Raw genomic sequence first — 23,943 nt, 5'->3', positions numbered from 1 at the left:
TCCTGCAGGCCCTAACAGGTTATAGAGGCAGGGTAGGGCATAGGAAGTATGAATCTGAACAGACCCAGAGTCTACCAGGCTAGACCCAAGTTAGACTCCTACTTCTTGATCACCACAGGCAAATGATTTGATCCCGGTAAGCCTGGCAGGGGTGGAGGGGTGATGGTCAGCATTCACTGCCATGGTGACAGGCTCTAGAATCACCAGGAGGTAGGTAAGCCTCCAGCATACCTTCGAGGAATTGGTTAACCTCTGGCCAAGCCCCCAAGGGACTATTTTGACTATTCTGGGTTAAGAAGGAAGATCCACACTAAGTGACCAGCACCCCCAACCCCTGACACACACACCCAAAGCTCGGGTCCTAGACTGTATAAAAAGCAGAGAGCGAGCTGAACACCAGCATTCCCCCCTCTCTCTGCTCCCTTTCTCTCCTTCTCAACTGCAGCAACAACTTGTGACCCTGCTCTCCAGGCTCTAGTCACCTGGCCCTTCCTGCCTCGATGGACTGGACCCTGAACTGTGAGACAAAACAACCCTTCCTTAAGCTGTTCTCACCGGGGGGGTGGGGGGGTGGGGGTGGTGGTGGGGGGGGTTTATCCCAGCATCAGGAAAAGAAACTAACACAGGCTGGCCTTGAACTCATGCTTCTCCTTCATCAACCTCCTCAGTGCAGGGATTAGGTATCTGTTCGCTCCTCTCGGATGAGTGCGATGATTTAGAGGAGACCCTCAAAGGTCCAGGTGTCAAAGACTTACTTAGTCCTCTGACTAAGGTGAGAGGTGGCGTGGCTTTTTGGGACCTGGAACCTCACAGGAATTGTCACTGAAGCCAATTACTCATGCACTGAAAGTCTCCGAACTGTGAGCTAAGTAAACCTTCCCTTTCATAAGTTAAGGATTTTACATATTTGATGAGAGGATTAACAGGAGATACTGGATGAACTGTCCTCTAAAGGCTGATCAAAGGATATCACATCTACAGCCTGAGGCTGGTGCATAGGGATTTCTCAACTGGCCTTAACTATAGGGTCCGAGGCCTTTGCTAGACTACAGGGCAATGGGCCTCAGCGAGAAGGACCAGGAAGACCCAAGGGGCTTTCTATTTTTGTTTTAGACAGAGTCTCACTAAACAGCCCTAGCTGACCTGGAACTTGCTATGGAGACCAGGCTGGCCTGGACCTCCCCTCATGAATCCACCTGCCTCAGCTTCCCAGCTCAAGATGCAAGGTTTTTGATGAACATAAGAGTTAGCAGTCATGGGTGGGCACCGTGGTGGGAGCCGATGGAGAGGAAGTCACTCCAAGTTCAGGTCCAGCCTGCTGCTACTCCAGGGTTCAGATGCCCAGAGGCCCTGTGACTTTGCAGATGTCTTCCCGTCTCCTGCTCTAAAGTCAGGAGGAGAGGGTGCAATTCCTGGTTTTAACTAAGCCAGGCGACGTACAGCACACTCCGGCCACAGAACTCTAGATGCTGTGAGCCCTGCTTCTGCTGCAAGGGGATTGAAGTGGGGGTGGGCTAGAGCTAAACCCACACGACAGTGAATGAGGCCTGGAGGAGGCAGGACAGGGCTGGGCATATGAATCCTCTGGCTGCCAGGGAGGCTATGGTTTGGAACTAGCAGGGGCCTTGCAGACGCCATTAGTTCACCAGGTCTAGAGGTGCATGCTCCAGGCTCAGCCTCCCCAGGAGTGTGTCCTCCTCCTCAGAGGGCCTCAACCCAAGTCGTCACTGCAACGTGGGATCTTCCATGAAGACAGAACTCCTTAATCCATCAGGCTCAGGAAGGCCTGGCTTCCTGGGCCATTGGAGAAGGCTATCTTATGTCACCCACCATCCAGGAGGAAAGATCTCACCATACACAAACCCCTTTCTCTGCTTCCAAAATGTCATTTGCTCCTTGACAATGTGGCCTTTCCCCCACTTCTAGACATCCAACCGACACACCCACCCCCGTATCTAATCTACCTCTGAGAATCTATTGCCAAGATCCCAAGAAAGCTGGGCTTCCTCATTAACGTCTTCAGCCAACATTTATAAAACACCTACCATGTGCCAGATTGTAGTAGCTAACGGAGCAGTGAACACGACAGGAATCCTCTGACCAGAGTCTGCCACTGGTTAGGAAGTTGCTTATAATAATTAACTAACTATAATAAAGGGCTACAGGCTTCACATCTTGTTTTGTAGAGACTTTTAAAAGTGTCCCCACTCAACAGGAAGCCAAAGGATTCATGTTTGTTTTTTTTTTCCATCAGCCAGCAGCAAATGCCCAGAGGGAAGCTGGTCTATTCCAATCAGAGGAAGGCCTACCTAGAGGGTAGGCTGGTAGAATAAAGAACACGGTGAGGCTCTGGTAAGGGCAGGGACTGACTATCTCAGAGGCAGAGGAACCTGACTTGAATTGGTCTCAATCATGTGGTGGCCCTGGCCTGAGCTGAACGGAGGGTCAGCCTCCTTTGGGCCTGCCAGTGTTATTTAAACGCTGTTGCCGTAGAGCCCCAGGTAGGAAGGAAAGCCTTACTGTCAGTGGTATCGGAGTTGTCGCTGCTGACGGAGCACTTTCGCCTCTTCTCTTCCATCTGCAACAAAAGGCAAGAAGGGTCATTGTCTTCACAGACACCTCAGTCTATGTCCTCAATCCACACCGAGAAGGGACAAGGGCATGCCTCTTCTTCCGGGCTCATCCTTACCCTACCCACCCACAGGGCCAGTGTTTGTCAAAGGTGGCCCCAGGGAGCTCAGGCAAGCAGCAGTCTGCCCAGTGGTGTGAAAAGGACTGCAGGGAGACCAGCGGGCACACACGGAAAGGTGACAACGACCACTCAAGTCCTGGTTCCCATTCAATGAACCGAGCAGATCAGAAAATGCAACCCACTGCAAGTACCTCCTGAGCGCCCCCTGCAGGCAGGAGGGAGGAGAGAAATAATGATTCTTCCAGGACCATGCTCTCCAGGTAAGGCACAAACCCTCACTGAAGCCCAAATCCTGAGCATAGTGGCTACTGGGAAATAATGATTCTTCCAGGACCATGCTCTCCAGGTAAGGCACAAACCGTCACTGAAGCCCAAATCCTGAGCATAGTGGCTACTGGGGTGTGGAAATGGGGTAGCAGGTCCTTTCTCAGATAAAATTCAATCCTACTTTATCTCAACTGCACCATCTAACTTTCAAGACTCTAAGGGTGGCTCCCTCACATGGCCCCCACAACCTCATCCACAGTGCTGAGTTACTGACAGCTTGGTGAGCTGTAAGATACAGGCCCATTTACAGAAGAAGCTTGCCTCGTTCCACTGCTAAATGCATGAATGGAGATGAGCACTGAACCCCAAGGTCTGAGGTCTGATCCCCAAGGTTACCCTGAGCTCTTTTTGTGCCTGCTTGGAGGACACCTGGAGTGATTTAATACTGGCTCAGGTCAGGGTGCTTCCACGATCCTGCTCAGTCCCAGAATGGCCTCACCACAGCCAAGGACATGGAGGGAGTACTTGATCTTAGGGGGACGGCACCACAGTCTAGCTCACCTGCTCCTCACTGTGTGCCCCCTCCACACCCACTGTCCTTTATCTCTAGCCAGTTCTTGTCAAACTATGGGGTGCCACAGAGACCCTGGAATATCCACTCACTAAGTGGGGAGGATGATTACTTGGATCTCTGAGCCAACCACGAAGACCTTCCTGCTTTACCCTTGACCTCAGTTAGGAGGAGCCTCTCTTACTCATGGTCTCTCAACAGAATGGGAGGAGCCCGATGGGGCTGCTTGTTGGCTGCTCAGTGTTTCCTAAAGGGTAAGAGACTGAGAGACACCTGGCAGAGCAAGCAACCCAAGAGGCAGAAACAAAAAGACCTAGCACACACGGACCCCATGGGGCTTTCAGAACAGCCCTTGGTTATGGGTGGACATGGCAACCGTCTTGCTCTATCTCTTTTTTTTTTTTTTTTTTGGTTTTTCGAGACAGGGTTTCTCTGTGTAGCTTTGTGCCTTTCCTGGAACTCACTTGGTAGCCCAGGCTGGCCTCGAACTCACAGAGATCCACCTGGCTCTGCCTCCCGAGTGCTGGGATTAAAGGCGTGCGCCACCACTGCCCGGCTCTTGCTCTATCTCTTAAGAGTCTAAAAGATGAGGAAAATGAGGCTCGGGGTTACCCAAGGTGACAATGTTTGTACCAGACTTAAAAGACCCAATTCCTGACCATGAGACTTCATGGCCTCTGTGCAGCATAGGGAACTCAGAACCATAGCCATCACCCCTGTGACATGCAGGATCTGAGGAAGACTGGCTTTCTAAAGAACTCTGGCCTTAGCCCACACATGGCCCCACCTAGCCCTGTCAATGGTGGGGCAATAAATTCACCCCTCCGGGAATTCTCTCATCTTTATCAAGGAGTGCGACAATACTTCCAAACCAGGATCCCCCGTAGCACTAACAGCGGGCTGGTGGCCGAGGGCAGCGCTCAGTAGTCCTCAGCCGTGTGCTTATAGCACGCACAAGTCCCCGGGTGCGACCTCCAGTCCGGGAGGAAGAGGAGCAGGAGCTGTGGATTTAGGAGTGTTGGGTTCAAACCGTACCCCCACCACTCCCAAGGCCAGAGGTCTTGGCAAAGACATACTTCCCCCGAGGAGGTGAACTGGATCCGATTTCCCCATACATCTGAATTTAAAATGCTGGCAACTGAGTCAGAATTTGAAGAACACCCTGAAAGGGCCAAATGAAACACATTTGTTGGCTAGTATCAGCTGGCCAGAATGAGCGTGAAGAACTCTGAGGATGATGGCTGGAGCGCCACACAGGTGCTAGCTAGTAAACCCGGCGGCCTTGAGCCAGAATGGAGCGAGTGCCCTACCAGGGCCAGCCCTTTGGAAAGAACAGGCAGTGACCACGGGGCTGCACACACCCTTCTCATGGTACGGGTTCTTCGCCCAGAGACCAACAGGTGACCTATCGGCTTACAGTCCTACACCCAGCGCCCTCAATGAGGCGGCCTTGCGTTTCACACATCACCTGGCCCACTGGCAAGAAAGGAGACAGACACTGCTAAATCAGTCATCAGGTGTGGGTGATGGAGCTGCTCAGTCAGCCTGGCCTCTGGTTTTCCCTCTCTCATGAACCCCTCCCAGCTCTCCCCAGGAAAGGTCTGCTCCCACCGATGACTTCAGTGACCCATGGCACGTGCTTTTGAAGGAAGTAGTTAGTCCTGAAATCCTATCTGTAAAGGAAGAGTCTAGGCAAGAAAGGTCTTTTCTTGCCAACCCCCTGGGTCCGCTGCACCTCCCATACCGCCCCAGGATGAAAACACACATGGGGAGCTATCCTCTGGACGGTGGGTGACCAGAGTGCCCAACGGAGCAGTAGCCCAAGGCCTCTGTGCCTCCTCTGCACCACAGTCAACCTCTGGCAAGTCCTGAATATGCCTACGCTTTCCAACTCCGCTATCATCATCCCACTGGCTCAAGTCCATCTCACCTCTCACCTGGACCATCTACCTTCATCCCCTTGCTGTCAGACTCCGAACTCCACACAGCAACCAAAGAGATCTGTAAAGCTTAAATCCTGTCACACTGCGCCCAACCCGTCCCTCTCCCCACCAAAAAAAAAAAAAAAAAAAAAAAACACTTTCACAGGCTTCCAGCTGATCCAAGGCCAAATCCATCTCCTCACAAGAGCCTACACCAATCCGGACCCCGCCAACCTCAGGTTCACAGTGACCACCTCTTCCTCACTACATCCCAGTGCAGTGACCTCCCTTTTTCAGTAGTGGGGATTGAACCCAGGACCTCATTCACAAAAGGGTAGAACTCTACCTTGGCCTCTTTTTGTTTTCTCTTCCAAGTCAAAGGCTCTCCATACTTCCAGACCCGGGCACAAGCTGGGTCGGCTGCCTGGGTCAGGTTTTGTCCATTACCCTATTTAGGGAAATTAGCTGCCCTGTTTCTCTACGCCTTCAGAGCATCCATCAGTGCGTTGAGCTCCTTGCCAACCGTCCTTCTTGGGAATGAGGAAAGAGCATGTCTGGCTAGATCCTTGTGCGGACGCCAGGAACTCTCTCACACGGCCCCCAGTACAATGGGGAGCACTGAACACACTCCGGGCCCTCCTCCTGGGGTGTCAGGACCACACAGCCCAGCTGGCCGGCCTGCTGCTGGCAGACACCAACACCCCAGTCCAAGATTCCCTCCTGTTTTCACAGTCCTCCTTCCCAGTCTTGACCCTACACATTTTCCAGGCAGCTTTATTTGGTTGGGCTCTTGGCTAATGACCAATGTCAACTCAGTAATAGGGCAGCAATTTGGTGGCAGATGTTTTCTTGGCAGCACAGGCCATCGGCCTTAGTCCCCACTAAAGTTCTGGCCCTGGAACACCACTGCCCAATGCCAGTCTCTTTTAAAGATGTCTCTGCAAATAAATTCAAATAAACACCCTGGGCCTCCATTAACGCCCTCCCAGCTGACCCTGGGAACAGTGGGTCTTTCAGGCCAGCTACTGCAGCCACTCCCTGGGGCAGTTAAAACACCCCAACCTGGCCTCCGGTCTCTCCTCTCCAGGGGCCACTAGGCCTGCCCTCACACACACAGCAGGATTCCGTCCTCCTTAAAAACGAGGTGGGGGTTGGGGTGGGGGGGACCTTCAAGCACGCAATTTACCATTCCAGACACAATCTCTCAGAGAGAAACAAAAACTCTCCCTGTCTGAGGCAGACCGCGAAGGCGTGTGTGTAATAAGATGCTAATACAATTTAATGATATTTCGGCTGGAAAACCTGTCCTCAGAGCCTCCTTGTGCAGGGAAGGCCAGACATTCAGAAAACAAGAGCTCGCACACTCTTAAACTGCTTCAAACGGGGGTCACAGACCCACTCTTTCCCATCTCTCATTAACTTTAATGCCTTCTCAGGGACAACAACTGCAGATACAAAAAGTGATTTTGTGCACACAGGGCAGAGGGCTGCTGTCTGTGACCGTCAACTCTCCTTCTCCAAACCCCGGGGGAACCTGAACCCTCTCCTACCACATCATTGCCTATCTGCTCTTCTAAGTGTCCCAACCAGGATCCAGCGTCCAGTGCCTACATGCACTGTGCAGGCTAGCTCTAGGGACCCAACCAAGGAGATTACAAGAATGTGATGGGTTCTGTCTAATTTATCATTTGATACTTCCTCAACGCCCCCCACCCCCCCCACCCCCCCCACACACAGGGCAAAACTCAGTGGACTGTTCTAAAATCTAGCTGCCCATTGGGCACCTGTTGGATGCTTCTCATCTCTTCTTCAGAGAAGAGAGCTGGCTTTCTGGCCTAGCCTGGAGCTGACGGCAAAGGTCACGGTGCATATAATGAACTAGATGGCCTCAGTTCATTAAAAGTAAGATAAGAACTGGCTGGTAAGAACGGTGTGGGTGCTACCACCAGGGCCTTGCTCTTGCTAAGCAAGTGCTCAGCCATCAACTACACCCTCAGGCTCAGGTTTAGTCTTTACACCGTCATTTCCTATGCTCACCTAGAGAGAGGAATTATTTTCAGGACCACTGGCTGATAAATAAACTGGGATCTACAGTGCCTTTGCCATAGCTGGAAACTACACTCAAACCTAGGCTAGCTGGCTCAAGTCTGCGGGTAGGCTTTCAGTTCCTAGGATGGATATGGGAGTATTCCAAACTCCAGGGGGATTTCTGAGTAGAAGCTAAGAGGACTGACTGCCGAAGGCCCCAGAGCCAACTTCCCTTAGTGCCTAAGCTTTGAGCTAAGACCTGCCATTCAAGTGTTTAAGCCACATGATCTAGGTGCCATGGGGGGACCTAACAAGTCAAAGTTATCCCCCAACCCCAGCCCCAGCCTCGCCTCATCCGACCTAAACATCCGTGAGCTCTCCAGACAGCCTGTGGTACATTCAGTGAAGTATCTGATGGGTGCTTCAGACAACCAACCACCTTCTACTGATAGAAACACTGGTTATAAATAACCAGAACACCCTGCCCACCACCTCAGAGACAGAGGAGTCAGTGTCAAAGGCTTAACTTAGATATTAAGGTACAATGGGGACCCGGGGAACCACACGCCCACACTGTCAATGAGAGCTAGATGGCTGAGATCTTGACAGCCTCTTGGCTAAGAGTCACTGGCCATTTAGCCAGGCAATTTGGGGGAAGGAAAAGCATGTTGGACAGGGAAACATTTGCTGTATCCAGAGGCCAAATAACCCTGCCCTTAAACACTTCATCTGTTAGAGTGCCGGGGAGACCCTTGGCCAAGCAGTTTCAAAACCAACATTCACTGTTAAGTCCTGCTGCGAAGGGTGAGGACTTCCCTCTACAAGGCATTTGCTGTGGAACCAAATGCTTTTCCACTCAAAACAACAGCCAACAGCACTTGGAACTACAGAGGAGAGGGCTCCAGATCAAACAAACATCCTCTCCCCCACCACCACCACCATGCAAACTTTCTCAATAAATTATTCGCCCGCTTCGGATCAAAGCCTGTTTTTGCAGCCTGTGACCTAAAAAGCAAATAGCATAGCCTACACATGAAAGCCTTCCTCCTTGACTGGGTCAGTTTTATTACTCATTCCTCCCCCCCCTTACAGTTTATTCTGTTATTTTCCTCCTCTGCTTTAGTGGATCGCTCTGCGAGTCCCAACCCGCCCAAGGAAGACAGGACAAGAGGACCCGGAGGGTTGGTGTGTTCGCTTGGGGCCCTAACGGGAAAGAAAGAAATCAGGCGAGGGGAAAAAGAAGTCAGTACCCTGAGAACCCAGGAAACAGGGCCAGGCCTGGTTGGCAGGCCTCTGCCTGGCCTTTCTGCCAAATGTCCTACTGGGAATTTTACCAGTGAGAGGACAGGACAGTGGCACTTTAGGGGGAGAACCCACCTCCCAAGCTCGGGTCTGTTTGCAAATATCCATGTTTAAGGGTGCATCCTAACTGTTCTTCCAGGCTCAAAACTCTTCATTTCAAATTGGGGGCCCCGCCCCTCCCTAACCCCTCTGGCACTTCTCTGAAGACAACCATAATCCCTCCCATTGACCTCTTGCAAACTACCTCTGGGTAAAACTTTGTACCTCGGAATCCTGCAGATGGAAGGGGGGGGTGCTAGGGGCAAGGGTGAGGTTTGGAAATCTTCAGAGACTCGGGATGGCGAGTGCAATGTACCGTTGGGCATAAAGAAACCGGGCGCCCCTCCCCCGCCCCCCAGCAGGAGGTCTGAGGCCAAGCTGGTTTAAAAAAAAAAAAAAAAAAGTGCCCAGGCCGGCTGCAGTGGCTAAGGGGATTAGAAGAAGGTTGAGCGCCTCCAGCCTGCCCCTGGCGGCCGACGATGGGCAAGCAGGCAGGAGGCGCGCCGGCGTGATTCCGACCGCGGGAGCCGGGAGGAGGAGCCGGAGGTGGCTGCGGGGGGCTCCGGCCCAGGCGTAGGAAGGGCAACAGGAGGTTCGGGCCGGGGGCGGTGCCAGGAGGTGGGTGGGCTTGGCGCCCGCGGCGGGGGAGGGGTCTAGGGGACTCGGGGAAGGGCAACTGAGCCCCGGGTGGGGGCGGGGGTGCTGAGCGGGGCAGAGGTGTGCTGTAGGGGGATCGGGCAGGGCTGGCTGGGCCTCTCTGTAAGGTAGAGGGAAGCCTCCAAGCCGGTTTTGCAGACGTCCTCACCCTCCGGCAGAACAGCTACGAGTCGCCAAGCTGACCCAGGATCAGCTCTTGCACGGAGAAGGGGGGTGTCTCAGGTCCCAGGGATGGGCGGGAAGGGACCGTGGGGAGCCACAAGTCTGCTCCCAGGCGGGGAGTGGGCGTGCTGAGAGCCGCTCCGCAGGCGCAGGCAAGTGGGTGGGAAGGAGGGAGGGAGAGGGAGGAAGGAGGTGAGCCGGGAAGATGCCACTGCCGGGGGCGGGGCGGGGCCGGGGATCCGGCGGAGGGACTGCAGCAGTGCTTGGTGGGGGCGGGGGCTGCAATGTCACTCATTTTGGGGTCAGGTGCGTGTGTTCCAGGCAGGGCCCGTCACTTGCCCATTGCTCCTAGATCCCACCCAGAGTGTAAAGGCGGAGGGCAGGGAGCTGCAGAGTAGTCCCCAAAGCGGGACGCGAACCGGTAGAGTTGGGAGAAGGTAAACAAGGGCCACGCCCCCTGCCGTCGCCCCGCGAGCGCGCACCCGCCGCTCCGGCCGTCGCCGGTACATTTCCACTCTAGCAGCGCCTCTCCCCCGCCGGACTCCCGCGCAGCGCAGCCCCAAACAGCTGCTGTTCCCTACCCCAGTACGCACCCTGGCTACCTGGGCTGCGCATCCTGCACTCACCTGGGAAGGTTGTCCCCCGCCCCTCAAAAAGAAAAAAAAAAAAAAAACCAACTAATTTGTGCAATGCCTCTGAGCCCAGGAACCGAGCATGCTGCCCCCGCGTGCAGCGCCCGCGTGCACCCAGCCTGGAAAGGGGGCGCAGGGCGGAGGCGGTGGCCCCCGGAAGGTGTCTAGGACTGGACCGGCTGCACGTGAGCCCAGCGCGGGGTCATGTGCATCGGCTCAGCCCGGTTCGGCACCCGGACGTGCTGCGTATCAACAAAATGAAACTCGGGGAGCCAGAAGGGCAGATAGCTCCGGGTTTCCCGTGCCCCAGTGCCCCGCCGCTCGGCCTCCCCACCCCGCACACCCCGGTCGCGCCGCAGCCCCTCGGGCCAGCCGGAGCCCGCGAGGCAAGTTGCAGCCCCAGCACCCCCCCCCCACCCGCACGCGCCCCCTCGCCGGCCCAGGGGCTCTTTGCCGCAGTCATTAATAAAGAAGGTCGCCAGGCTCACCCTTCCAAAAGTTGTTGCATGCGCCCCTCTCAGCCTCCCCGCACTGTACTCTTTAAAACACGGCTGACCAACATGCGCAATCTCTCTCCCCAGTGCTGTGCGTCCCCCCACCCCCCGCGCTGGCTTCCTAGAACAGGCAGCCAGCAAGAGAGAGAGGGAGCGAGTGAGCAAGAGAGAGAGAGAGAGGGAGCGAGGAGCACTGGCAGATCTGTTGCAAAAAAAAAAAAAAAAAAAAAGCCCACAAAATAATGCCGTGGAGATGCGCAGGGCCCATCCGCCGGGGGCTGGCTCTTACCTTGCTTCGCGGTGCCCTCCCGAGGGGCGCTGCCCTCGGCTACGCGCCGCGGCGGGGGCCGGCGCGGGAAGGATGCTCCCGAAGCCAGGAGCTCCTGGGGCCGGCGCGGGAGGGCGGGGGGCGCGCATCCATCCGGGGTCGTGGCGAGGGAGGCGACCGGGCCGCGGCGTCCCCAAGCCCCGCACCCCTGCTGAGAAGACGGTCAGCCCTCCATCCCAGAGCTGGTGCCTCTAGGAGTGGGCGCAAAGTAACTCCATGGACGCTACTCACCCCCCCAAAAAATAGCCTCCAACTGCGATGGCCGCGGTCGGCACCATTCACCAACCCCCTGTGTATGTTTCTGTTTCTTTTTAAACCAAGACTTCCTTGTGATCTCTTTAGAGGAGAAAAAAAAATGTGTTGGGGTGGGGGTGGGGTGGGGGCGGGCAGGAGAGGGAGGGGGAGTAGCCACTTTTTTCTAATTCACTCGGATCTCCGCTCCCGGCACCCCCCCCGCCGTGTCCCCCCCCTCCCCGCCCAGTTGTTTGGCTCCGGCGACAGTCCCAGGTAGCGTTGCGGGCCCCCCCCGGGGGGGGTGCACTGCACGGTCCCCCGCCCGCTTGCACGCGGGCCCGGACTCCTCGTGGACTCTGGGGCGCCCCCAGCCCGCCCTGTCCCCAGGGCCGGGCCCGAGCGCCGGCTGAGCCCGTGCAAGTCCCATCAGGTCGGCTCACACTTCACACACTCACACACATACCCCGCCCCTCCACTCGCTCACTCACACTTTCTGCTCACACCCCGCCCCCTTCGCGCCCCAGACCCAGGCGGAGCCCCCCGCAACCTTTAAAAAAAAAAAAAAAGCAAGCTTATACTTAAAAAAATCTTTTGGCGCCATATTAATGACGTACTTAAAATTTGCCATTTCTCCCTGCGTCAAAAAGACGTTTCTTTGCAAATAACAGCCTGGAGGCGACACTCGCGGAGGAAACGAGGCTTGCACGGAGTACCCCGCCCGCCCAACCCCCCCAGACTCCGGTGCTGGAAGACCCTCGCCCTCCGCCCGGTTTCGGAATCACTGGTTTTAAAATCGGAATCGAATAAATCGCGTGGCGTTTTTTGCAGCGCCAGAAGTGAGCAGAAAGTGCTGGCCGGAGTGCAGGGGAGGGGCGCGCATGGGGCTGGGGGAGGGGGCGCGGTCCTCCTCCCCCACCCACACCAAATGCAAACTAGCATCCCAGGCAGGGAAACTTGAAATTGTGGGCGACCTCCGGAAGAGAGGGGCTGCCGTGTGTGGGGGGGTCCCTTCTTGGGCTCGTTGCCCCCTCCCCCTCGCGGGTGCCTCCTGGCGCCCAGTGCTGCCCTGCATTTCCGGGGGGGGGGTTGAGGCGCGCTGTGATGGGTGGGTGGCTAGCAGGGTGGCAGCACGTCCTAGCCCCAGGCGGAGTTTGCCCCCGGGAACCCCCTTCCTTCTGCCTCGTGCCTCTTCTATTAACTGCAAAGGGTTAAAAACCGAGGGGCAACTTCCCAGGGCTGGTACTTGGCGGAGAAGCGGGGCGCCCCTCTCCCCACCCTCTCCTCCTTGCCCCTCCTCCTCCGACTCCACTTCCCGACTTGACCTTGTGGTGCACAAACAGTGCTCTCCAATCCTCGCAGTTTCTGGAAGAAGAGCCTGCGCTCGCCAGGCGGGCGGGCTGTCGGGCGGCTAGCCCGCAGTGGCGGAGCCTTGGGTCGGTTCCCTCAGCTGCGGGCCACACCCACCCAACCCGCTGCGCCCCGGGAGCTCACCTTCTCTCTAGGAAGGAAAAGGGAAGGCCTCCTGGATGGGTAGGCACGTGGGGGGCAACCTTCTGCCTCCTGGGAATGCTCCAGCTGGGGAGGTTGGCTGGCTTTGGGCTGAGGTTTGGGGAAGCCTGGCCCAGCATCCCCAAACCATCTCTTCCTTACCAACGTTTTTTGCCCCCTCCGAGATAATACAATGATTTTTTTTTTCTTCCCAACTCACCTTTGTTTTTGAAGGCAGGTGGATGAGTTTTAAATCCCTTTCCCTCTCCAAGACTGAAGGTTGTTTATTTTTCCTTTCCCTCCAACCCCCCCCCCTTGCATGGAAAGATAAATATTCAATTTACATAAGATGACATTTATGTGACAATTAAGAAGATTCCCCGATGGAATGTTGTGAACACATTTGCTTATAGGAGAAATAAATCTAATAATAAACAAACTCATAACAGCTCGAATCCTCTGACGGGGAGGTTGTCTGTGCAACAAAGAGGGACATGATGGATGCTGAAATAAGCGTTTTCTGCAACAAGAGAGAAATAGGAACTCAGAGGGGGCCAGCAGAATTTCTCGTTTGGCCTTCATTCACAAAGTTTGAAGAGTTTGGCAAGGGGTGGGGCTCGTTATCACCTCACAGTTAGCCCTGGCTAGGCTCTGGTTCTCCATGGTCCACCGGAGAAGATTTTCCCAGGCCAAGGTCAATGTCTGCTAACAGGTGTTGCAGGCTGGGAGTGTCTAACAGCACAGTTAATGGCTGCTAATTCCCTTTCAGAAGGCTGTGTGACACAGGCCAATAAATACATCTCTCTGGATCTGTTTTTCACCTTGGTAAGCTGAAGGTTCCAGAGACCACATGTGCACATACACATGTATATAAATACATAAATTTACATCCTGGATGAGTAAAGCTGGACCTGGTGAAGAGTGCACAGTGTACCTGAGTGCCTTGCGAGTGTTTTCTTTTTTATAATCTTTGTTTTTAAAATTATTTTTAATTATGTGTAGGTGTATGTGCACCTACTTTTAGTTATGTGTCAGCACATGGGCAGGTGCACGAGAATGCAAGGTGAGGCAGGCCAGAGGCACGGGATGCCCTGTAGCTGCAGTTACAGATGGTTGTGAGCCACGTGATGTGAGTGCTGAGACCTGAACTCAGGTCCTTTGGAGGAGCAGCAAGTGCTCCTGACCACTGAGCCACCTCTCCAGCCCCAGCTTTTGGACTTGCTGTTGCTGCTAATGATTGAGCCCAGGGCTTTGCCCGTTCTAGGTGAGAACAAGAGGACAATGCTGTCTGTCTTTCCTCTGAGGATACACACAAGAACTCCCAGTGTGGGCATAAAGAGGACTAGAAAAAGAAACCAGGAAATAATGGGCTGTGTGGTCAAGGTCCTGACAACAGTGCCAGCCATCAGTCCTGGATGTAGGGAGAGGCACAGTGTATAGAGACAGAGTCTAAAGGGACCCACGCACGGGTTTGGTCAGTTCCTTGGGATTCTATGCAGGACAGGACAGGTTGCTTCTCCTGGCTGTTGGGAGCCCATGAACTGAAATGGGAAAATGTCTTGGCAAGGAACTATAAAATGATCCAGAGAGATGGTAGAGGGAAGGAATGAGCGTTTCATGAGCATTTGCTTCCTACTGTGCCCTGTATGGAAGCTATTCCATTCCATCCTCACAAAAGCCCATCTACCCTGTTCAGAAAGACGTTAGTAACTCAGCAGTAATCCCATAGCCAGCAGTGGTGAATGGACACCCAAGTCTGGATGACCTTGACACCAGTGTGGCTGCCCTTTGCCGCATACCAGAAATAAAAAGTAGCATTGTTATATAGCCTATGGTTGATCTTAGCAAGAACACCTCCTCTATTTAGTCTTTGACGTAGCTCTCTAACTTGGGGCCGGATCAGGCCCCCCTAAAGAGTCCTTAGGAAACACCGCTGGTTTAGGACCAAGATCCCCTCTAGTTTTTGGCTTTCCCACAGCTCTATGCTATTGTCCAAGATGAACCTTGGAAGTGTTAACAGAATGATAACAGCGAAGCTAATTTTAATTCCATAATCTTCAGTGAAAGTCTCACAAGTCACTCAATAACTCTTTTGGAAAAAGTGATGAGAAATGGCTTGTGGAGACAGCATCTTTTGTTTGTTTGCTAGGTACTGCGAACATAGGCTCAAGAGAAAGGATCAGAAATGCCCAGTCTCTTGGTACCTACTTTCTGGGAGACAGAGACACACAGCTTAATTAAACAAATAGGAAGTTTGTTTAGCCAGGCATCATGGCTCACATCTGTAATCTCAGCCCTTGAAAAGCTGAGGCGGGAAGATTGCCAAGAGTTAAAAGCTAGCTAGCCTGGGCTACACAGCAAATTCAAGCCAGCCAACACAGCAAAATGAGACAACAGTGAGTGGGCCACAAAGTAGCCCTCACCCAAAAACATGGAAAAGGAAGAAAAGGAATTTCTTTTTAAGTTACATTCTAGTTTTTACTATGCATCTGTGTGTGCCTATGTGAGTGCAGGTGCTTGTGGAGACCAGAAGAGGGTGCAAGATAGCCTAGAGCTGGAGTTACAGGCTTTCTAACTTGGACTTGACTTCTAGGAACAAAACTCCGGTCCTCTGCAAGAGCAATATGATACCTTTTTTTTTCTTTCCTTTCTTTCTTTCTTTCTTTCTTTCTTTCTTTCTTTCTTTCTATTCTTTTCTTTCTTTCTTTTTTTTTTTTTTTTTTTTTTGAGACAGGGTTTCTCTGTATAGCTTTGGAGCCTGTCCTGGATCTCACTCTGTAGACTAGGCTGGCCTCGAACTCAGCAATATGATATCTTAATTTCTGAGTCATCTCTCCAGCCCTGGGAATAAATAAATAAAAAGTTTAAGGTAGGATCTCACTGAATAATCAAGTGAGCCGAGGCTGGTCTCAAATTCTCTGAAATCCTTACATCTCAGACTCCCAAATGCTTGGATTGCAGGTGTGTGGTGAGACGTTCGTAGGTAATTGCTACAGTGAAAAATTGAATTGGAAAGCAAAACAGCATAGGGGTACAATTGTAATTTTTTTGAGATTTATTTTTATGTGTATGGATGTCTTACCTGCATGTATGTGTGTGTTTCATGTGTGTGCATTGCCTGCAGAGGCAAGAAGGAGGCATCAGATCTAGGGGTACCATTTTAAATTGGATGGATTGCCTGCAGAGGCAAGAAGGAGGCATCAAATCTAGGGGTACCATTTTAAATTGGATGGTCTGAGAAGATGACTGGTGAAGAGTGAGCTGTAGGTTGTGTGTGTGTGTGTGTGTGTGTGTGTGTGTGTGTGTGTGTGTGTGTGTGCTGGGGGAGCGTTCTGGAGTTTAGGGACACTCCCTTCCATAGGTCTGTGAGTAGAATTCAGGAGGCCTGAATTTTGATGGGAAAAAAGGTCACATCTTCATTTCCATCAATAAAGAGCGTGTTCTTCAATTCTAAATCTTCACTATTAGCTGCACCTGTGACATTGTTGCTGGTGAAAATCACAGGTATTTTCATACTCCATTATAGTTGTTACTAATACCCTAAAATACCATTACACATCACTACTTCAAATTATGCTGCTCTTGTAATTTAATAAAGCACACATACTGGTATGTTATACATTTTGAAAGTATCTTGAGAGTTATATTTCAATATGATCAGGTTTCTTCATAATTCATGTAACTTATTTCAAGGGCTGCAGGATGGTGGCTCTCACCTACTGTCCTACTACCTAGGGGGCTGATGGAGAAGGATCAGGAGTTCAAGGTCATCCTTGACTACACAGTAAATTTGAGGTCACCCTCAGCTACCTAAGGTCCTGGATTCAACTCTCATTATTACAAAAACAATAAGGCCTTAAACTTAAGAGGAATCCATGGGTCTCAGAGCACTTGATCCATGGCACAGACAAGGCTGGGGCTCTAGCATGTAGATGCCCTTGGACAAGAGTGTGCTGCCTGTAAAGGATTAGATTTTATAGGGCCTTGTGCAACCTTGTCAGGGATTTGGCCTCTGCTGGAGTGACATGGAGGGTTTTGAGCAGAGGAATGTCACAATCTGACACTAGATTTTACAGGTCACTTGGCATCGCGTGGGGAGCAGAATGCAAGCTCAAGGCTGAAGCAGGAAGAGCGTTTGGGATGGCGGATGCTACCTTGGGCCAGAGCTGTAGCAGTGATAATTCTTGAGATGAGAGGGTTCTGTATGTATTTTAACAGAATTTGCTGATGAAATGAGAAAGTTTAGAACATCAGAAGGGCTGGTGAGGAGGCTTAGTGGAGAGAGGCACTTTCAGCCAACGCTCGATATCCAAATTCAATTTCCTGAATGTACTCGGTGGAGGGAGAAAATCAACTCCTGCATGTTGTCCCCTCTGACTTCCACACACCTGCTGTGGCTTGTGCATGCTCATGCATACCCACCCCACACCCATATTCGTACAAATAAATGATAATATAATTTAAATTTTGTTTTAAATAAAGGAACAACTACAAGAATTTTGTCTTAAGCCAATGGGAGGATGAAGTTGCTGTTTCCTAGGATGGAGGAAATGGAAGGAGGAGGTTGGAGGAGGAAAGGGGGCTCCTTTTTGGACATATAAAGCCTGAGGTGCCTGTTGAACATCCAGCTTTAGGCTGCTCATAGGCAGCAGACATGGCAGTTTCAGCTTGGGCAAAGTGGGGGCTGATGGGTGCTATTTAAAACTGTAGGTCTCCCTGAGATCATCCAAGAAGTGTGGAAAGGGGAGCATAAGGATGATGCACTTGGGCACTGCAAGGCTAAGAGATCTAGAAGAAGAGGACTCCACAAAGGTATCCTTAAGAAAGTGAGACAGAGCCAGGCAGTGGTGGCGCACGCCTTTAATCCCAGCACTCGGGAGGCAGAGGCAGGTGGATCTCTGTGAGTTCGAGGCCAGCCTGGTCTCCAAAGCGAGTTCCAGGAAAGGCGCAAAGCTACACAGAGAAACCCTGTCTCGGAAAAAAAAAAAAAAAAAAAGAGAAAGTGAGACAGAAGGGACTGAGGATGTAGCTCACTTGTAGAGTGCTTGCCTGGCACACACAAAGCCCTGGGTTCGATCTCTAGCCTCATATACACCAATGTGGTGGTGAGTGTCTGTAATACTAGTACTTGAGAGGTGGAGGTGGAGAATCCTAAGTTCTGGGTAATCTTCAGCTGTATACTGAGTTTGAGGCCAGCCTGGCCTACATGAGACCCTGACTCATAAATAAAATAAATCTAGAAACAAAACAGTTTAAGAAGCATCCAGAGAAATGGGAGGAAAGTTGTGAAAGCTCAGTGCACCAAGGTGCTGAAGGATCAGATAACATTTGATTGTGAAGCTGGGCATGGTGATGCAGGCCTTTAATTCCAGCAACTCTCTACATGTCTGAGGCCAGCCTGGTCTACATAGGGAGTTCCAGGCCAGCTTGGGTTACTTACGGAGACTGTCTTTTTTTTAAAAAAAAGAAACTAGCTTTTTCTTTCTTTCTTTTCTTTCTTTCTTTCTTTCTTTCTTTCTTTCTTTCTTTCTTTCTTTCTTTCTTCCTTCCTTCCTTCCTTCCTTCCTTCCTTCCTTCCTTCCTTCCTTTCTTTCTTTCTTTTTTTTTTTTCTGGAGCTGAGGACCGAACCCAGGGCCTTGCGCTCTACCACTGAGCTAAATTCCCAACCCAGGAGACTGTCTTAAAAAAAAAAAAAAAAAAAAAAAAAAAAAGCCAGGAATGATTGTGCATGCCCTTAATCCCAGCACTGGAGAGGCAGAGGCAGGCAGATCTCTGAGTTTAAGGCCAGCCTGATCTACACAGAGTTCCAGGACAGCCAGGGCTACACAGAGAAACCATATCTCAAAAAACAAACAAACAAACAAAAACAGAACATAAAAATCTTAAGGTTCAGAACCATGGAGGTCACTGGTGATCTTGACAACAGTAAAGTGAAGCAAGAAAAAACTTGACTGGGTTGTCAAGAGTGGCCAGGGGCTAGGGGCACTGCTCAATAAGAAGCAAGTGGGTCAGAAGTTCAAGGTCAACCTCAGTTATATAGAGTGTTCAAGGCTAACCTGGGTTAAATGAGTCTCTCTCTCTCTCTCTCTCTCTCTCTCTCTCTCTCTCTCTCTCTCTCTCTCTCTCACACACACACACACACACACACACACACACACACACACACATAAAGGTGCAGATTTCAACAGCCTGGGCTTGCTTTCTGGCATACACATATGGTGTATATTTCTGGCCCGATACTCGTGGGTTTTCAATAGGCAGGTCTAAAGCAGGGCGCAGAGATCTATAGCTCTGTATTCTCAAGGATCACTTAGTTGTTCTTTCTGGTGTTTTGAGCTAGAGTCATACACTGTGGCCCAGATTGGCCTAGAATTACTATGTAGCACAAGATATCCTTGAACTTGCAGTGATCCTCCTGCCTCAGTCTCTCACTTGCAATGATTATAGACTTGAGTCACCACACTTACCTTACTTGATCATTATTTTCTTTTTTCTCTTTATTAATTATTATTATTGTTGTTATTGTTATTATTATTGATACTGGATCTTGAGTGGCCCATGATGGCCTTGAACTTGCTGTGTAGCTGAGGATGACCCTGAACTTTATATTTATTTATCATTTTTTAAAACAATTTTTTATATAACTTGACCTTCAACTTCTGATTCTCCTGCCTCTACCTTTGGAGTGCCTAGGATTATAGATATGGGCCACCACACAGGGCTGGGAATTGAACCCAGAGTAGCATACATGCTAGGTAAACACCCTAGCAACTGAGCTACATCCCCCACTTCTACCCCCACCCCATTCCCCACCCTTACCTGGTGGTTCTTTTTTTTTCCCCCAGAATTCACTTATTTCATGTTTATGTATGTATTTATGTATACCATGTGCATGTCTGATGCCCACTGAAGCCAGAAGAGGGTTTCAACTCCCTTGGAACCAGAGTTTCAGCTGGTTGTAAACCACCATGTGGGTATTGGGAACTGAACCCAGGTCCTCTGCATGAACAGTGGGTGTTCTTAACCACTGATCCATCTCTCCAGCTTTCCTACCTGGTCATTCTTGATGCTCTTGCCTGTGAACCATCCTTTATGAAGCCCGGAGTTTGTGCACATGATGCCACACACTGGCTTGGCACTCAGTAATTGCTCATTAGACAATAGATGTTCTTCCAGGAGTCTTTACTGAGAACACAAAAATCCTCTAAAATAATTTGCAATTTATGTCCAGAAGCAGAGGTCCCCTGTACCCTAAGTGCTTTAATTGAAAAGAATAGCGTAAGATTTGTTCAGCGTTCATGCACTGAATATTTATTGAGTGCCTGCTATGTTCCAGGCAACATTCAAGGGCTGGAGAGACAAACTCTCTGACTCAGTCATTTGTCTGAGTCATCAAGGTAGGCAGAAAGAGCAGCAGATGCGCCAGCCACAGTTGCCAGCAGCCTGCCTCCAGAGGATGGGGTGGGGTGAGAAGTCCTTCGTGGGCTCCAGGCTGACAGTCACTCATTTGGTGCTCGGGGCAGTGTCTGTTCAAAGATAAAAAGGGCACGGATGACCAGGAGCTTCTTCAAGGGAAGGGTCTGATTCACGAAGCTTGGGGGAAGGCTTGAGAGTCTGTGGTTCTCATCAGCCTCCAGCAGCAGCAGCAGCAGCGCAGGTCGCCCTTGAAATTGAATGGGCGTAGAGGTCAGAAAGCCAAGTCAGAACCCTGCTCTTTCCTTAGGGCTCCTGAAGCATTTGTGGGAGTCCTGTGGAGAGTGAATCTGTGAAGGTGCTTGTTATACAGATACAAATAAGCTTTGCTCTTCTTTCTTTCTTTCTTTCTTTCTTTCTTTCTTTCTTTCTTTCTTTCTTTCTTTCTTTCTTTCCTTCCTCCCTCCCTCCCTCCCTCCCTCCCTCCTTTCTTTCTTTCTTTCTTTCTTTCTTTTTCTTTCTTTCTCTCTCTCTCTCTCTCTCTCTTTCTTTCTTTCTTTCTTTCTTTCTTTCTTTCTTTCTTTCTTTCTTTCTTTCTGTCTTTTTTAAAGACAGCCTCACTATGTAGCCCTGTCTGGCCTCAAAGTCAGATATGGCCTCCCCCTGCTTCCCAACTCCTGGAATTAAAGGCACAGTCCATCACTTCTGGCTTTTTTTTTTTTTCCCCTTGAGACAGGATATCATGTAGCCTAGCCTGGCCCTGAACTCTTGGTGTAGTTGTGGATGACTTTGAACTTCTGATCCTCCTGCTTCTACTTCCCCAGTTCCCAAGTGCTGGAACTGTAGGTGTGTGACACTGTGTGAGGTTTAATGTGCTGGGGATCAAACCCAGAGCCCTGTGCATGGCAGCAGGTGCTCTGGCAACTGAGCAACAGTCCCTGTCTTCATATTTCCTTTTATCAACATTTCTAGAATTCCCTCATTCTCCTCTACCTAGCGTCAGTCCTGTGAGGTGGCTTTATCTGAAGGATGATTATCATGCAGTTCATTGCTCATTCAATGACTGTCTGCTGAGTACCTACTGTGTGTCAAACAGATCTTCAGAAGATGACCAAGTCAAAAGCCTCGTGGATGCTACAAAGAAAGTCCATCTGGGGCTTGGAACAGAGTGAAAAGCCACTCAGGGCTGCTTGTGGCTGAAGATTCTGCTACCTTGGCAAGAGCTGAACTTGGCTTTGCCTGGGTGTGCGACAGGGCATGGCTGGGAGAGGTGCCCCCTCTGCGGCTACGGTCAGTCAGTTCAGACATGGTTCTGACCAGTCCCAGGAGATGTCTGGATAATGTGCCAGCCGGGCCACCTGTCCCTTCTCATCTTCTCAGACCTAGCCCATTGGCCACAGATGGCAGAGGGCAGTGGAGATCCCTGGGGCTTCCAGATGCCTCTCCAGAACCTGGCAGCAGCCAGGAACTCCTGTCAAATCAGCGCCTGCCCAACCAGAGTCCAAGTGTGAGATGCCCCACTCTGAGCTGAGGGGATCAGCCTCACCCAAGAGCCACCAGGAACCCGAGTAAAGTGAAGTAAACCCCTCCCATTGCTGGACTTCCAGACTCTCCCATGCTCAGTCACAGGGCAGTGGCTGGCCCTCTTAGCAAAAGCTCACCTTTAGGTCCACTCACAGGCTCAGGGTGCAGCTGGTGGGTACAGTAGTTACATAGCATGTACAAAGCCCTGACTTTGAACCCTAGCAACACATTAACCAGGCCTGGTGATGAGCACCTACAATCTCAGCACTTGGGATGCAGAGGCTTGAGGAGTTCAAAGTCATCCTCACCTACATAGTGAGTTCAAGGTTGAGACCCTGTCTCAAACAAACAAACAAACTAACAAACAAAAATGGTAAAAAAGTTGTCTTGGAAAACTCGGGTTTAAATGATCAAAAGAATTTCTTTTCTTTTTTTTTTCTTTTTTTTTTTTTTTGAGGCAGTTCTCACTCTGTGAGACTTGCTGTCCTGGAATTCACTGTGAAGACCAGTCTAGCCTTGAACTCACAGAGATCCTTAGTTTCTGCCTTCCGGGTGTGGGGACCAGAAGGTGTGTGCCACCACACCCAGCCCGAGAGAGTTTCTTGAGATCGTACAGATGGAGTATTCTTTCATTTTTCATTTCTGTAACAAAGTTCGCCTGGCTTGGGGACGCTCAGTTGGTGGATTGTTTGCTTGGTGCACACAAGGCCCTAGGTGTTAGCCCCAACACTGCAAAAAAAAAAAAAGTTCACATAGTTATAGCTTTGGAGGCTCAAGGCCATGGTGCCAGCCTCAGTGTGGCACTGGTGGGAACCTCGTGTCTGATGGCATCATAGGGACAGGAATTCTGTGAAAGGGGAGCGATCACATGTCTAGAAATAGGGAAGGAATTCAGGGCAAGCTCAGGGCTATATGGCAACACACTGTTTGGAGAACTTGCTGTGGGAGGCCAGGGTGGCTTCGGAGGACAGGCTCCCCAGTGGGCCACACACCTCCCGCCAGGGCCCAATCTCTTGCAGGTTCTGTCACCTCCCACATCAGCATGCTGGGGGACGGAGCTTCGGACCCATGAATCCTTGGGGGATGTGCCACTTGTAAACCGTAGCAGATGTCGCATCAGATGGGATAGGGAGGGGAAAGATGTTCTGGAGAGGCCGGTGGTGTCTGCCTGGGACACTGCAGAGCAGTGGGGCATCGGGCAGAATAATCTTAGCGGGTTCTCCTGAGGAGGGGAGTGCCCTTCATTCAGGAAAATATATCAGGAGCCTTCTGGCCTGAAGTTGGGAGCAGTGGGTCTTCAACTGGGGAGGTGGAGGTGAGAATATGCAATCTGACTCCCGGCAGTCTCTTCCGGGGAGACCCCCTGACAGGAGCGCAGGAGGCCTCTCTAGGAGGGCGAACCAAACAGAACTCAGTGCCAACTGAACAAGGTGCCAAGGAAAGGAGCGGCCTTATGTACTTCTGGTGTGGAGAAAGACCTAAAATTGTGATAAGTGAGGCTGGAGAGGTGGCTCAGTGATTAAGAGCACTGGCTGCTCTCACAGAGGACCCAGCACCCACATGGAGGCTCACAACCATCTCTTACTCCAGTTTCAGGGAATTGGAATGTCTTTTTCTCACCTGCCTGGGCACCAGATGCACAAGTGGTACACAGATATCTAGGCTAGCTGTAGGCAGATTATCTGCCTACCCCAGTTCCTGGGCAAGTTCTACAAAGTACTTTGACATCCAGACTGGGCAGGAAAAGCACATTGCAGGTGAGACAGGGAGCTGCATGGGCAGTGCAGACTGCCCTGGATAGAGTCTGTCCCTAGACACTCCCTTCCTTGTGTCCCTGATCCCCAACTGCTCTTAGAGCTTAAACAAAGTCCAGGAGATATTTGTGTGCAGTCCCTGATGGACAGGCATTCCTTAAGGGAAGCAGGCACTAGAGGCCCGAGGGATGGCTGAGCAGTTAGAGGAACTCTCTGCCAAGCCCAGTGACCTGAGTTCAAATCCATCCTGAGTTCAAGGTTGTCCTGGGCCACAGAGCAAGTTCAAGTCCAGCCTAGGCTATGTGAGACACTGTCTTAAAAAAATAAAGTAAGATTAAAAAAAAAAGATCCTTAGGCTGGTGGCAAGGGATGTGAAGGAGAGAGCTGTGTGGTAGGACAGAACTAGTTCACTCAAGTTGTCTTCTGACCTCCACA

The 23,943-nt window shown here is 51.3% G+C and overlaps 1 protein-coding gene and 1 long non-coding RNA gene across 7 annotated transcripts in view; one reads left to right on the top strand and one right to left on the bottom strand.

Moving 5' to 3' along the window:
* Positions 1-13,130, bottom strand: part of Jade2 (jade family PHD finger 2) — a 52,529-nt gene extending 39,399 nt beyond the window's left edge. The window contains exons 1-3 of one of the 6 annotated variants that reach the window (XM_052757924.1): positions 11,056-11,362; positions 8,600-8,683; positions 2,521-2,582 (exon numbers count right to left, since the gene is read on the bottom strand). In XM_052757924.1, coding sequence (XP_052613884.1) covers positions 2,521-2,582; positions 8,600-8,683; positions 11,056-11,183 — 274 coding nt within the window. In that variant the 5' untranslated portion in view covers positions 11,184-11,362. Of the gene's footprint in view, positions 1-2,520; positions 2,583-8,599; positions 8,684-10,266; positions 10,290-10,760; positions 10,909-11,055; positions 11,363-12,650; positions 12,771-12,819 lie in introns of those variants that run through there. The other 5 variants (XM_052757923.1, XM_052757921.1, XM_052757919.1 and 2 more) reach the window with 5 other exon arrangements.
* Positions 9,239-23,943, top strand: part of LOC128122387 (uncharacterized) — a 35,090-nt gene continuing 20,385 nt past the window's right edge. The window contains exon 1 of the long non-coding RNA XR_008222419.1: positions 9,239-9,439. This is a non-coding gene — a long non-coding RNA (uncharacterized LOC128122387). The remainder of the gene's footprint in view (positions 9,440-23,943) is intronic.

The sequence above is a fragment of the Peromyscus californicus genome, unplaced genomic scaffold (assembly GCF_007827085.1).
Source record: "Peromyscus californicus insignis strain IS unplaced genomic scaffold, ASM782708v3 Scaffold_3__1_contigs__length_106647218, whole genome shotgun sequence".
Classification (NCBI taxonomy): Eukaryota; Metazoa; Chordata; class Mammalia; order Rodentia; family Cricetidae; genus Peromyscus; species Peromyscus californicus.
This window is presented reverse-complemented; position numbering and strand designations above follow the sequence as displayed.